Source organism: Pempheris klunzingeri, chromosome 19, assembly GCF_042242105.1.
Source record: "Pempheris klunzingeri isolate RE-2024b chromosome 19, fPemKlu1.hap1, whole genome shotgun sequence".
Taxonomy (NCBI): domain Eukaryota; kingdom Metazoa; phylum Chordata; class Actinopteri; order Acropomatiformes; family Pempheridae; genus Pempheris; species Pempheris klunzingeri.
The window spans coordinates 8,338,559-8,353,143 of record NC_092030.1 but is presented as its reverse complement, the minus strand read 5'-3'; the positions used below and the strand labels follow the sequence as shown (position 1 = coordinate 8,353,143).

Sequence of the window (14,585 nt, the reverse complement as noted above, 5' to 3'; positions counted from 1 at the left end):
CTTTTTAAAATGGGCACAGAACATTCTGGAAGCCAATTCTTCAACTGTGATTGTGACCTTTTCTGTTAATGTGTGTAAACCTGATGGTTAAAATCACTGTGCAGCCAAATGAACACAGCTGCTGTACAGTCATTAATTCATCTATATTTAAACTGTTTCTTCACCTTAACAGTGAACTCTCATTGCATGTTTGACAAAATAATCTCAACACAAGGTCCACTGGTTTTCTGAGCACTCTCTGTCCAAGCTAGTGAATGGGCCTTTTGCTTGAGGTTATTTTGTCACACTGGTATTTCCGAGGTCAAGAATGAACTTTGACGCTCATTTCATCGTATGGTTTCTTTTGACCGACAAATGTCCTCTCATGCATCTTTGGTTTTGTTAAAAAAAAAAATAGATCAGCTGCACAAACTAACCTCCTTTTGTCTTAATCACAAAGACAGCTTCCTAAATTTGGCTGTGCAATCTTTGAAACCCTAAATGCAAATGTTTTCATCTCTGCCCTAACTGATGCATTATTGCCATCTTTGGACATGTAAGGGTCAAAATACCACAGAGTCTTTACAGAGAATTTTCTAATCCTATCCCAGAGCATCTGGTACATCCTGCAGTCATAAAGCTTTCATTGGTTTTTTTGTTTGGTTGGTTGGTTCCTAGCTTATATTGCATAATAGAAAACATACACCGTCTTCTAGTCTTTGGTATTTGGGCTAGTGTGTCTGCTTACGGTCATAGAGGAGACGTCGGCACTGAAAAGTCTATGATTCTAAAGTTTTTCTATGTTTTAAAGGTGAGTTTACCCTTCGACTTCTTTTTGGATTTATGATGAATTAGCAAAAGGCGGTTAGGCTACAAACAAGTGGTCTCAGTGAGCAGCCCCTCTCTCAGTTCGTCACCCTCGACAAAAGCAAAACAGACAAACAAACAAAAAAAATGTAAAAAGTTGGGTTTTCCTCCTCGCTTCGACTGGACAAAACCTCGACCCGAGCCCTCCACCCCTCCCCGCGTCTCCATTCCGCCACCCCACCCAAGACCCCTCCCCGTCGCTTCCCTCCCCTTCCCCTCTTGCCATTTATTATCACGCTTTGGTACAAGTGCTGGACGCCGACGATTGGCCGCCAGGGCTGCCTCCGTCGTCTGTCCATTTGTCCAGGCTCCGGCGGCGGGCGTTCATGAAGAAGTTGCTGACGGTGGTGAGTTCGAGGCCCAGCTGCTGCGAGATGGTGAGCTGCATCTCCTTCGAGGGTCGTTTGTTCTCCTTGAAGATGGCCAGCAGGGTGCGCCGCTGCAGGTCGGTGAAGACCAGCCGCGACTTCTTTGGCGTGCTGTTGCGCTCTTTCGCTGTGTCTTGCTCCTTCCGTTTGCACGCTGTGGGAAGGGAGGGAAGGAGATGATTAGAGAAAAGCAGGGGAGAGATGGTGGGTTGATGGAAAGAAGAGACAGGAAGTGAAGGTGTTAGTGTGCTACTTGAACAACTTCACTAATACTGTTGTGACAATTCTCCGATTAGGCCTCAACAGAATCTTATGAGAAGTAACATATAGTTATTTTAGTATTCTTTCTACACTATCTTTGGCTAATTTCTTCGTTTCTTCTCATTTCTCTGGTGCATTGTTTGACTGGGTTTGTTGAGGCTGAACAGCTGTCAACTGAACTCTCGGACGTGGATTACACATCCAGGAAGAGACCTGCCTGAAACTGTGGCTCTCAGTCTGCTTCCAAGCAAACTCTGGTTGTGAAAGCAAAGCAGACGAACCACAGCGTATTAGAATAGCAGATATGTGATTATGGCTGCTATGATTAAGGCCTTCAGAAAGATGGGCCAGTGGCCGAGGAGTTAAGGCACCGACAGCACTGTCCCTGGGTCCCGTGTCACCACCCGGGCCAAACTGCTGGTGTAGATGCACCCTGGTATTTCAGTCTGGTTTTGTGAGTTCAGCTCACTTTGGATATATCAGGCTTCTTCTTCTTGAGCGGAGCAGGTCGAGAAGAAGGAGAAGCTCTTTGGTCACATCAGTTCCAACCAACAACACCTGAATCCTGTCTCTAATCACGGAACATCCCTTTGAGTGTAATAGCATCTGAAAAACATCCCCAGTGTGTCTGGCAACATATCTGTTAGTGTCTCAATATATTATACAGAATACTGTATTTATTGTCTTTCTTTGAAAATTGCATCATGGTCATGGTTTAGATATTATAGCAGCTAATTGACTGATTGATCAGTTTTCAATTTGAATGGATTTTTGACAGTGACAGTGAGTTGACACACATGACTTTCACATCGTGGTGATACCATTAACGTTTCATATGTCGTCCATGGTTTCTGTGGTTCTTACTGCCACTGTGTTGCTGAAGTACAGAAAAATGTTTGCAAATTTAAGATTTGCCATAAAGTTTCTCTGATGGTAAAAAAAAAAGGTAATTTATGTGCTCAAAAACAGATGACATTGAGTTCAAAGTAGAGAAATATTAAATGTGTGGACAAAGTATATGGTTAAATGTCAACACTTAATTATTCATTTATGCTGCTTCAGACTTTTTTATGATCGCACGTTCAACAGAAAAACCAAGCAAGACACAACAACAGAAACGACAATAACACACCTTCTAATGTGTCTGCTCTTATGTCACTCACTGAGGAGGAGGAGGAGGAGGAGGAGGAGGAGGAGGAGGAGGCGTCCTGGGTGTGTTTGATTTGATTACCTCTGAATTGAGTATGCACAAGTCAGTGCCCAGCTGATCAGTGCGAATCAGGTTAAAGAGTCACAAAACAATTATGTATGGGGAAACGATCCTCGCTGTAAACACACACACACACACACACACACACACACACACACACATCCCTCCTCCCGTCTCTTCTCAGCTTATTATCACAGCGTTTAGCAATCGGACGACAGGTGCAAATGAAAGACCACAGCTCTTTGTTTCTCTGCTGCTCTCTGTCTGTCTGATGGCACCTTCACAGCTGCCATGATAAAAACACACATAGAAACACTCCATGTTTTTTATGACCGCATCTGTCCATCAAATGCATTATTTATTATATTATATTATATTATACTTATGCAAGTATTCTGCATGTCTTGTGCATCATTTTAGACTAATTTCCTAAAATTCAGTCAGACAAAATAAAGGTCGGAGGGCTGTTTGTGTGGACAACAGGAATTTTTAAAAATGGATCTGGGAAAACTACAGTGGGAGTAAAGAAGTATTATTTTATTTAAACGTGACCTTTACTTTAAGCAGTGAACATACATATATGACTTGTTTTGATTTTTTATTGTTATTTTTGTTTAACACTTGTTTTATTTTTTACTAATGTGAGAATGGAATGACTCAAATGTAAACGTCCCAATTTCCCACTTGTTTGTTACGTAGATTTTACTTCTTCTTCGGTTCTGTGGGTGAACAGCTGAAATGCTCTGAAGAGTGAATGTTAATCCTGAAGTCAGGCTGTTGTGGTTGTAATACAATTTGTCACTGAGGGGTGGCACTATTGATCTCTAAATATGAAGAACGCTGAGCCACAAACACACGGCACTGAAAAAAGTGTGTGTGTGAGTGTGTGTGTGTGTGTGTGTGTGTGTGTGACAACAAACACACACACACGTCTGTTCTGAATCATCTTCCTGTTGATGCAATTGTTTTGCACATTCTTATTAAACCTTTTTTAGTGCACTTTATTATTATTAATATTATTACTATGTTTGTTACTGGATTTAAAGGTGCTGTTGGTAATATTTGCGTTGTATAGATGGGACATGTTGTATATTGATGGACATAGTATACAGAAGAACATCACATGAACCCAAACCTGGTCACTGTTTGTTCAGAGTCTAAACTCGAAATGATCTTGGACATTGGACCCGACTATTTACTGGGTGATCTTTGTGATGAAACATCTGACTGTGAACTGAGGTGTGTGTCTATCCAGCTGAACTGTTAACAGCATTTCCATTTGAGTCCCCCAACAAATGTTCTGACAACCTCCTTTTTCTCTCAGAAACTCAACTGAATTTCCCCTGTAACTGTAAATGTTACACCATGAATTGAAATGGCAAAAGTGAAATGGTAAAAAACAGATGTTAATGTTAAAACTGGACCAAACCTGATTGATAGCTGAATGTTTTTTGGGTATATACTCATATTCACATATACATTTACATATGAATATTCAATTCAATTAACTTCAATTCAATTTATTTTGTATAGCCCAATATCACAACAGAGTTGTCTCACAGTGCTTTACAAAGTTCACTGATTGATTCAAAAGCATTTTTATGACTATTTTTTAGATGAAATTCACACTGAAAATCACTGAAATGTTGTTGAAACAACGGTTATATGTACACTAACCACGTACCGTGTTTGTGAACACATCTGTCATCTGTCATTTTGCAGCATTTGGCGTCATTTTGCTGCAGGGCTTCTCTCCTTTTAATGCTCTCCCTCTCTGCTCTCTTTCTCTCCCTCTGTCTTTGTCTTGCCATGTCAGTTTTTTCATCACACAGCCACCGGGAATTCTTCCAGTGCTCCATGTTACTGAAGAATTTTGGGGGGAAAAAATGAGAGGAGGAAGGACCTTCCTTTATTTTGCATTTTGAGAATAAAGTTAAGGGTCCAGAATAAAGTTCAAATACTCGAGATGTTGACATTATTCTCAAAATGTAAAAAAAAATGGATTTTCTTTTTTTTTTATGCTAATATGGAAAGTTTGACTTAATTCTCAACATTTCGACTTTATTCTCGAAAGCAAAATTTAAAAAATAGTCCGACTAATCTTCTGTACAAGAAGTGAATGTCTGGTTGGATTCATTTAATTAAGTCAGTTTTGTGCTATAATACCATCTGTATATTAGAGAATATTCACTGACTTCTTTTGTTAAATGAAAATGGTTTTGTAGAAAAACATGATTATATATGTAGCAGCACCATAGTGTCAAAAACATTTCAAACCATTCTTGGCTCAGTACATTTCAATACATGGAATTAATGCCTTGTCTGGATGGAAATAGTTTTTGATAATGTCTTCATGCCTGCAGTTAGAATGAATAAAGATTAAAATACTGGTAGACTATAGGCAGGCAGGACTGGGCTGGTCGTTGTGTTGTTACAAGGCTTTTTACTTTTTCACCTCTTTTGCGTTTCAAGAGGTAAAAACAGAATAAAGACGAAGAATTGCTTTAACAAACGACAACAATCCAAACAAATGTTTCAGCTAGGCCTGATGACTGAAACATGTACACTTCTCCCTCTCGCAGTGGTTTCTCCTGCTTTCTGCTTACTGTAGCTAAATGAAATGCGGCTCAGCAGCAGTCCACTCCAGTCTCCAGGTTTTTTTTTTTCTTTTCTTTTTTTGCAGACATTTACGTGTAAAAAGGGAGCAATCAAAATCACCCACCCACACACACAAACGCAGTCTGCTGTCGGTGGAGAAAGAGCACGCTCGAGTGATTCAATCAGGCTTTTTTCCTTCTAGTCGAGGTTACAGTGAGGATCAAATACGCAATTATATTATTCAAAAGGGGTTTACTGGTTTGAGGAGGGGTGATAGTAAGGAGGGGGAGGGGTGACTTTTCTTTAAAGGTAAGGGCTGAATCAATAGGATCAATAAAGCAGGGTTCCTCTGTCTTTCATCAGCTCCCTTGGTCTCTCTTGCAGACACCAGTGTGTTGCTAAATGCGTCTCTAACGGCAAACAAGATCAGCAGAAAATACGGACCATTCGCCTTCTCTTTCTATTTTTCCTCTCCATGTGAGTCAGCTGTCATGTTGCTCTGATGAGAGTGCCTCCCTCATCTCTTTCCATAGAAATTAAAACTACAATCACAGTTGCTGATTATTCCCCAGCAGCACAGTCACCGTCACATCGTCATCTGTATGAACTTCATCCACATTTTCATTTATTATGATTTTATTCATCTATGTACTTATTCCATCACATAAAATTCAGAAACCTAATCAGGGCTGGGTATCAAACAGCAACTCTCTTGGTACAGACGAGAATGCATGTGTATCACTGAGTATCAAAAACCGCCTGGTGCTGTCTGCTTGGATTCATAATCATCTAAAGTTAGTCTCTCATCAGTTAGTGCCTGGTTTAAGTCATCATTTAGTCAGAGGTAAAAGTTCCTATAGTGTTGTAAAATGTTGAACTATTCCTTTAACATCTTCATTGCCAGCACCAGCAAAAGTTAAGTCATCACCAGCATGATCATTCCAGTGCATCATCATCTTCAAAGTCTTCCTTGTCACAGACATCCTTTTTACCGTTAAAGGGATATTTAAAAAAAAAAACAATATCAGTCTAAGTGTTTGCTATATTTTGAATGTTTTCACCACTTTCCATCGCCGTCAGACAGCTCTTTCTGCCAGGGAAATGAAACCATTCGCTCTTAGTCTTTGCTTGCTTCAAAGCCATCAGTAATTTTGCCTCAAACAGTGAGCGTTAATTTGGATCCAAGCCAAACTTTTAAAATACCAAAGTCGCACAGTAGCATGAGTAAACGAACTAATCACGGCAGTAGTCGAGCAACTCCCATGTTCAGCAAGGTAAAATGACTTTTATTTTGTCAAAGGTGGCTTTGAAGGGAATGAAGACAAAGAGAGTACAGCTACAGTTCTGTTGGAAAGGGCTGTCTAACGGCAATGTAAGTGAAAATATTCTAAATATCGCTCACACTAACTGGTTTTTTTAGATGTTTTCTGCTGACCCCTACAGCAGTACATTGCTTAGCGTCTGTGCTGGGACTCCTGCCTGCCCCTCCAAACTGGACAGCTATCTACTGTAAGCAACACACTAACTATAGATAATTACCATATACAACCCGTTCTAATCACACCACAAGAATCAGTCTCATCACCCTCATTGTTTACTTTGCTCACCACTGCAATCATTCCTATCAGCACGATTATCCACCAATATAATCCTCATCACCATCACAATCAATGGTGTCACCATATTATACTTTCTGACAAAGCTTGTTAATGTCACTACCTCAGGTCCCACCCACACAGTATCTGATTGGCCTGGTTGGTTCTCTGAACTGAAGCTACAGTTTAGCTCGTATCATATGGGATGGAAGGGTAGCAGAGGCGGTTAAAGATGAAGTGCGTGGGAAGCTGAATGGCAGCAACGTCGATTCCAGCCCACAACCTTGGTTGCAAGTCATACCCCTCCCTTTCCTGTCTCTCAGTCCTGCCTGCCTCTTCACTCACATGCTGTTCAATAAGGGCGAAAAAAGGCCAAAGACATAATCTAAACAAAAAAGAAATGGGAGGGATCTTACAAATTCTGAGCATTCATGTTACCAGAGAACTCAAGAGGTTCTGAAAGTTTGTTACTGCGCAGTAACAATACGACACCTTGCCCTTAAATGATGGACGTCTGTATTATTTTGCACCAAATTCTCTATATTAAAGATTTCAGTTTCCCCAGTAACAATGTAGTGTTTACTAAACCCCTCCTACAAATAGTGGTTGTCCAATCACAGCTTTGCAACCACTGGTCCTGCAAATTTTTTTGTCATACTTAGAAAGCTGCAGTAGGACTAATGAGCTCTACACTGCATTACAAGAACAGTGCTCTTTCTTTGTTTATACATGGATTATCCACAAGGGAAGGTTCAAATGTCTGGAACGGCGCTTAAGCAGTGGCGAAATGGTCCTTTTTAAGTTAGACACAGAAATGAACCACATCTATTGAGATACACAAGACACCGAGAGGTCAAGTCTTCTAATATGTCAGCTGAGAGTCATTATTCCACCTTAAAGCTTTTTCTCTACTCACTTAAATGGGGTTGAGTTCAAGTGCTGTGCCTGAAGAGCTGGTAACACTCACAGCAAACATGTGTATTATACAGAGGTTTTAAGAGTCGAGGACAGCTAAACATCAAGAGCAACATCAAGGTGATGTTTTATTGAAGCAGCCATGTCAAGTGAATATTGAGAAACAGAGATCAAACAGAGCAGAGAAGTTAGGGAGGAACAATAGAAATCGAGAGAAAAAGATGAATAGCAGGGGAGACACGAAAAAAGAGAAATAGGGAGGATAATAGGGAGATGGGAGAAGAAAGGAGGAGGGCGACGCAGAGAGAAAGGAGAGAAGGGAAGGAAACGAGAGGAGAAAATATAGTCAGGGGCAAAGACAGATGGAAGACACTTTATAGTTTACTTTGGTAAAAGCTTAGTTAAATAAATTGTTTGATATGTTCAGATCTTGCACAGACTCCCTCCTCAACGCATTACTTGTGCCAGTTTGTGACAATAGTTGCCAATTAATTTTCTCTTGGCTGAATAATCAATGAGCTGAATACCTGTTTCAGCTCTAGTTGTTATAAACACTTATTAATAAATAAATCCCAGGTCCCAATTAAAGGGTAACTTAAGTATTTCTAAATCTGGGCTCTATTTTCACATATTTGGGTTCAAAATTACTTGAAGTTTAAATATAGTATTTTTACCTCTGGTCTACCACCTGCCTTGATCGGTTAGATGGGTGGACCAATACTGGACCAAACCCCAAACTTTTTGTATGTACTAGTCATTTCAAATCCAAAATATGTAAAAAAAAAAAAAAAAAATAGGGCCCAGGTTTAGAAATACAGAAGTAGTGGCGATGGGCTTAGTAAAAAAGATTTCTAATACAGTGTCAACCAGAACCCTAGCCTCTGGGCTCTATCTTGGGCCCATTTCTTTTCAGCATGTGGCACTCTTTTTGTAGCTACGCAGACGATACCCAGCTGGATAATTACATATGTCCAGACTCCTATGTAGAACTTGATGCATTCATGTTGGCTTACCTAAATATGGAAGATGCACATTAAATATTAAATATTAAAACACATACTTCATGTTTTTACTCCCAACTACTGTAATTACTCCTTAATTCATTGTAAACGTCACAATTATTAGATTTTTAAATCATTCCCTTTTATGTAAAGCCTTTTGTGTTGCTATTCACGAGTTTTTAAAGTTTATTAAAAAAAAAGTTTGAAAAGATTTTAAAAGTTTGAAGAGAGGAAGTGAGTGAGCCAGCAAGCTTTGGTTTCATTTTACAGACACAGAGTGAGAGGGGAAAGAGGAGCTTAACAGAGTCATTAGAGACTGTTTTCATTCTCACCACAAAGATAGATCACAGCCTGGCAGCCTCAGTCTCCACAGTGCCATGCATATGTCCTGCTGCTGATGGACACTATCTCCCACAATGCAATATGTAACCGTAATGGAGGAGCTACTCCCAAAATGTGACACAGTTGTGACAAGCCCAATGAAATGTAAAAATATACAATAGAGACATAAATGTAAACATGTTTCTTTTCTCTGTTGTTTCTGTCTCTTTGCATTCTTTCTTTTTCTACACAGCACACTTTGATGGACATTTGTTAGCATTAGCACTACACATAAAAAACATAAAGGAAATTCCTGTTTTTTTTACCTATTGCATGTACAAGGATAACTTTTTTTTTTTTTTTTTTAAAGTCTATTTTTGCTTATTTGGGATACAAAATGACTGGTGGGTACAAATTTGGAATTGGTCCAGTAGATCGCCTCAGCCCACAGCCGCCAACAGACTAAATTGGCTGCAATGTAAACCTTTGGGATAAGTGCATCCTCTAAAAGTGCTTGTTTTTGCCAATGAGAAACTCAGGTTGTTATTCGAAGTGTGTGACAACATTCCAGAGAGGACCTAAAGAGACACTCCTGTAAGATCCTTCTTGTTTAACCAGAGACAGTCGTAATGTCGCTCTCTTCAAAGCCATTAGACTCAAAACACCTTGCAGAACACTAGGGTTGCTGGTCTACTACTGCCTTGATGACCTGCTGGTTATTTTGTTTGTGTTATAGTGTGTTGCACAAATGTGGATCGTGGATAGTAGAACTATCCACCACCTTATTAAAATCCAGGGCTCAGACCAGATCGCTAGATGCTAGTTACGCATTCCGAGCTAACAGGCATGTTTTCCTCTTTTAGCATCTGCCTTGTCTTTGTCTGTGATGGCCGGAAACTGGCAGAGGTAAAAGAGGGAGATTGAGATGAGGAGGTAGAGACTGAGAGGTACAGACTGAGCAACACAGTGAAAGATTAAAAGAAGAGAGAGAGCAGAGAGTTTGGGGATCAGTGCAGCTGATATAAAGCCAAAGACGTCTGTCAGAAGTCTACAGACTCAGAGAGACAGGCTTCATTCTGTCAGAAAACAGGATTTGTAACACAAAGGGCTGCCGTCAAGTGGAGAGCTCTACCTCCCTCCTCATTTATCATCGTACCTCTCTGTATCAGAATTTCTTCGCATACTATTTTGTATTTTTATTGCTTTTTCTTTTTCTTTTGGCTGCCATCACTGTTCCCTCCATCCCTCTCCTTTCCTATCTTTTTTTCCTTTCATTTCTGACTCAACTTTTATTTGTTTTTGACTCACCTGTCATCTATCTTTTGCATCTTCCTTGTTTTCACTCTCATCCCACCTCGTTTGTCTCCATTAGCTCTGGAAGTCTCTTCCCCATTCTCATTTCTTTACTCTCTTCCTCCCTAACGCTGCTATTTTCTTCCTTCCTGTCTCCTTGCCTCTGTCTCCTTCCTCTCCTTCATCTTCCTGCCTCTCCTACCTTTCTGTCTCTCTCTTCCCTCCCTCTTACTCCTTTCTACATGTCTCTCTTCTTCCTTCTCTCGCTGTATCTTTTTTTTTATTGCACCATTACCACTTAAGCCTTGGTATCCATTACACAGAGGGCATATAAGTGCAGGGTAAGTAGTAAAGTCGCCCTTCCACATTCACTTCGCTGCTTGTGTGTGGCGCCACATTTGGACGCTTCGACACTCCGTCATAAGGCGCGGGAATGAGTGATGTTTTGATGAAATCATTCATTAGCTGTGACAAAGTTACATTATAATGTGTGTGATGTTGTCACAATGTCACATGTGACATTTCCCCCCCCCAAATAATAGACAACAGTTAAATGTCCTTTAAATGTGCCCACTTCGGGCCTTGAACGGCACTGTTTCCAGGGAGGTAGCAGGTCCAGTTTCACAGCATCATCTGTGACGGTCTGTTGCAAAGCATCTCCTCAGACTTCTCCAAAAAATGGACCAAACACCTTAAATTAATTTAAGAGGTAATTTAATTCATTTAAGTTACCAATTTGAAAAGATCAAAACCTAACCCCTAAAAAACTCCTTAATTTGTAAAGTATAAAGTATAAAGAGTTTTCCCTTAATCTACAAATGAATAGATTATAACTTTTAATAGGAGTTTCCATGTGATTAATAAGTAATTTTGCAAATATACTAATTAATGAATTTCACCAAATAGTATTATAGCCATCCATGAATTTTCACCTTAAATTAAAAAAAACTTGATGCCCTTTTATGATGTATGTTTGGAGGCGGTTTCATGTTATTTGCTCAATATTACGTTTTTTTTACATGTAATATGTCATGCTACCATCTAATAATAATTATTATTATCATATCATTATCAAAGCGGCTGTGGCTCAGAGGTAGAGTGGGTCGTTCATCAATCAGGAGTCCGCTGGTTCAATCTCTGGCTCCGTGTCTAAGTGTCCTTGTGCAAGACCCTGATGCAGCTTCAGTGTGTGAATGTGTGTGAAAGAATTCTAGATAGATTCCTCCTGAATGAATGATGTGTGAATGGGTGAATTAGGATGTGATGTAAAAGCGCTTTGAGTAGTTGAAATGAGCGACACAAATACAGACCATTTACCATATAAAGTTATCAATGGGTAAATTAATTGAGACAGAAAGCAAAAGATTATAATGGAAAGATTCATTGTGGATGCTATGGAATATGAGCACGAAGTAGTATCTTTAAATTCTTGATGTGATGTGAAACAGGATGCTGGCTGGGACATTCAACAATGAGGCCTCAGTTTTGGTGGGTAACAAAACGACGATATTAGCAATTTTAAGCATGCAGAAAATTGTGATTAATAGCAATATTCAAAGAGCCAACTAATAAAAGATGATGTAGGACAGGGACCACGCAGACCGCGAAAAGCATGATAGCACGAGCATGATAATTCCCTCTTCCCTGTTCCAAAGATGTCACAGCTGCTTTCTTGTCAGTATCAGTACACAGTATACGGGCCACATAAACTGCACAAGTCCATCCTTGTAAGAAATTCCTTGATTTCACTTGACTTGGTCGTAGGCCACATTTCCACATAACATTAGGTCACTCAGGAAAAACATACACCTCATCACCACATGTGAATGGATACACAAGATATCACAAGAAAATAAAAAACAAAACACACACACACACACACACACACACGCTTGAATCCATTTAAAACTATTTGAACAAGCTACAAAGTGCAGTCACCTACAGAGCACATTTGATTCAGAGACCATTGTACGTAGGCTCACTGATCACAGCTGTCGACCGACTGGTGTTGCTGGTCGCTGCAAGTCTCTACAGTTAGTCCACTGGGCACGGCTGCTCCACAGCCACTGGAGCTAATCGTAGCCACTCTAGACAATGCTTGTAATTATACCAGAAGCTCTGGTCCGCTGCAAATATGCACTGTCTATTTTTGACAGAAGCCGTCCACTAGCCAGGCAGGAATTCAGATACTCAGCAGGAATTCAGACACAGGAATGGCATTAAGTGTTGTGCAGACTCCCAATATCGCATCTACATCAAGCCTTTTAACCACCTAGCCTACTTACTAATGGCAGAAGCACATAAATCAAATAGGAATTACCACATCAACAGAAGGAGGAGGAAAACAAAGCTCAACATGCAGCCAGGCCCTGCAGAAACTTTTTACCTTTTATTTGTGTAAAAGTCGGAACATTTGTCGGAAAGTTCTGCTCGGTAATTGAAGAGGTGGGTTAATGTTCACGTTGCAACAGCCTTGGTTTATTGTGTGCTTGTTTAGTGTGCAGTCTCTAGAGCCCATTAGGTCAGACAGCTCCAGCTCACAAGATATTTGGGTCACACTGGAGGTGTTTAAGACTTTTCTAACGGCTAATGTTACATGCTTTTCATGTGTTTACAGCGATGCTGGTGAGTGACTCATAGGTTATCAGAAATGAAAGGAATGATGGTTAGAAAATGTGGTAAAAATCTGAGCATTCTTCCTAGTAGTTGGATCATTGTTGTATATTACAGCCTGATCATTGTTGTATATTACAGCCTGATCATTGCTGTATATTACAGCCTGCAGACTTGGTGAGAAGCTGGAGCTCAGCATTGCAGCCTGACAAACACATTTGATGCATCATATCTGAGCACTTAAACTCACACACACACACACACACACACACACACACACATGTACATAGAGATACACAGCATTGTAGCTATCAGGACTCCACTATAAGCTTGCACGTGTGTGTGTGTGGTTGTGCCTAATGCACCGCGATGCTTTCCTCCTTTCGTTTTGAGAAGATGACCGGAAATGGAACAAGACACTGAAGACACTCTCTCTGTCTGCGTTCCACTCACACATAGAGAGGTAACTGAGAGTATGAATGAATCTGTAAGAATATTTATCCTTTAACGGTATTGACGTATGTCTATCAGCTGAGAGATGAGGCGGCTCTAGTGTTTATCCTCTATTGATTATGTTATTTCTAATTAACGAAATAATTGTGTAGCCAGTGAAATGTTACAAAATAAAAGTCTCTATATAGTCTTGTTACTTGACGTGACTTTGATGATTAACCGATTATAAAAACGACAGTACTGGTTAATCAATCAATAATTGCACTATGCTGCACTACTGAGTAATTAACTTAATGAGTGCACAGTGAAATGTAAGTGACAGTACATAACATACACAAAACACCCTTAAATTCCTTAATCAAGTATATGCAAAAGACTTAATAAAGACTTATTTCATGCCCAGTTTTTCATTTCTTTTACATCTAGACCACACTCCTCTTAAATTCACTTTTTTTCTTCTCAAATCCCACGAAAAGACCAAAACTAACAATAAATGTATCTACTAAAAAGTATTCTGCGTATCAAAGGACCTCCTTCCTCTGTGCCTTTTGACTCCCATGCACCATTGTGCCGCTGGAAATACTCAGTAATACATGTGGATTCATCCGCCACTCAAAATAGTCCCCAGCATCTGCACACTTTCCTCCTGTCTGAGTAGCGTTTGCTAAAAACTTTAAAGGTTTTCATTTTCAGCAGGAGCCAGTGTGCTGAGAATCACTGACAGGTGTTTGAAAGAGCGACCGTGTTGTTGCTTTGGGTCTTTTTTAGGAGATTTGTAAAATGTGTAAAATGAAGAGTTTCTGTTTTCTATTGATCTTGACTTGTGTACATCCTGCACTAAATCACATATACAGACAAATGAACTGATCTGTTTCTATATGACTTTATGAGGAACAAAGAGGGAGAGAGAGCGAGTATTCAGTAGGTGTAATCACTGAATCAGTGTGTGTGTGTGTGTGTGTGTGTGTGCAGAGAGATGGTTTATCGGTGTATAATCTGTATGTCCACATGGGCTGTGGTGACATCACCGGACAAAGGTCTCACTGCCAGCTTACACAGACACACACACACACACACACACACACACACACACACACACACTGTAATGTAT

At 40.0% G+C, this 14,585-nt stretch overlaps 1 protein-coding gene across 1 annotated transcript in view; it reads right to left on the bottom strand.

The window, feature by feature from the left end:
* Nucleotides 1-1,078: 1,078 nt before the first annotated feature.
* Nucleotides 1,079-14,585, bottom strand: part of onecut2 (one cut homeobox 2) — a 28,539-nt gene continuing 15,032 nt past the window's right edge. Inside the window, exon 2 of the mRNA XM_070850897.1 lies at nucleotides 1,079-1,368. Coding sequence (XP_070706998.1) covers nucleotides 1,079-1,368 — 290 coding nt within the window. The remainder of the gene's footprint in view (nucleotides 1,369-14,585) is intronic.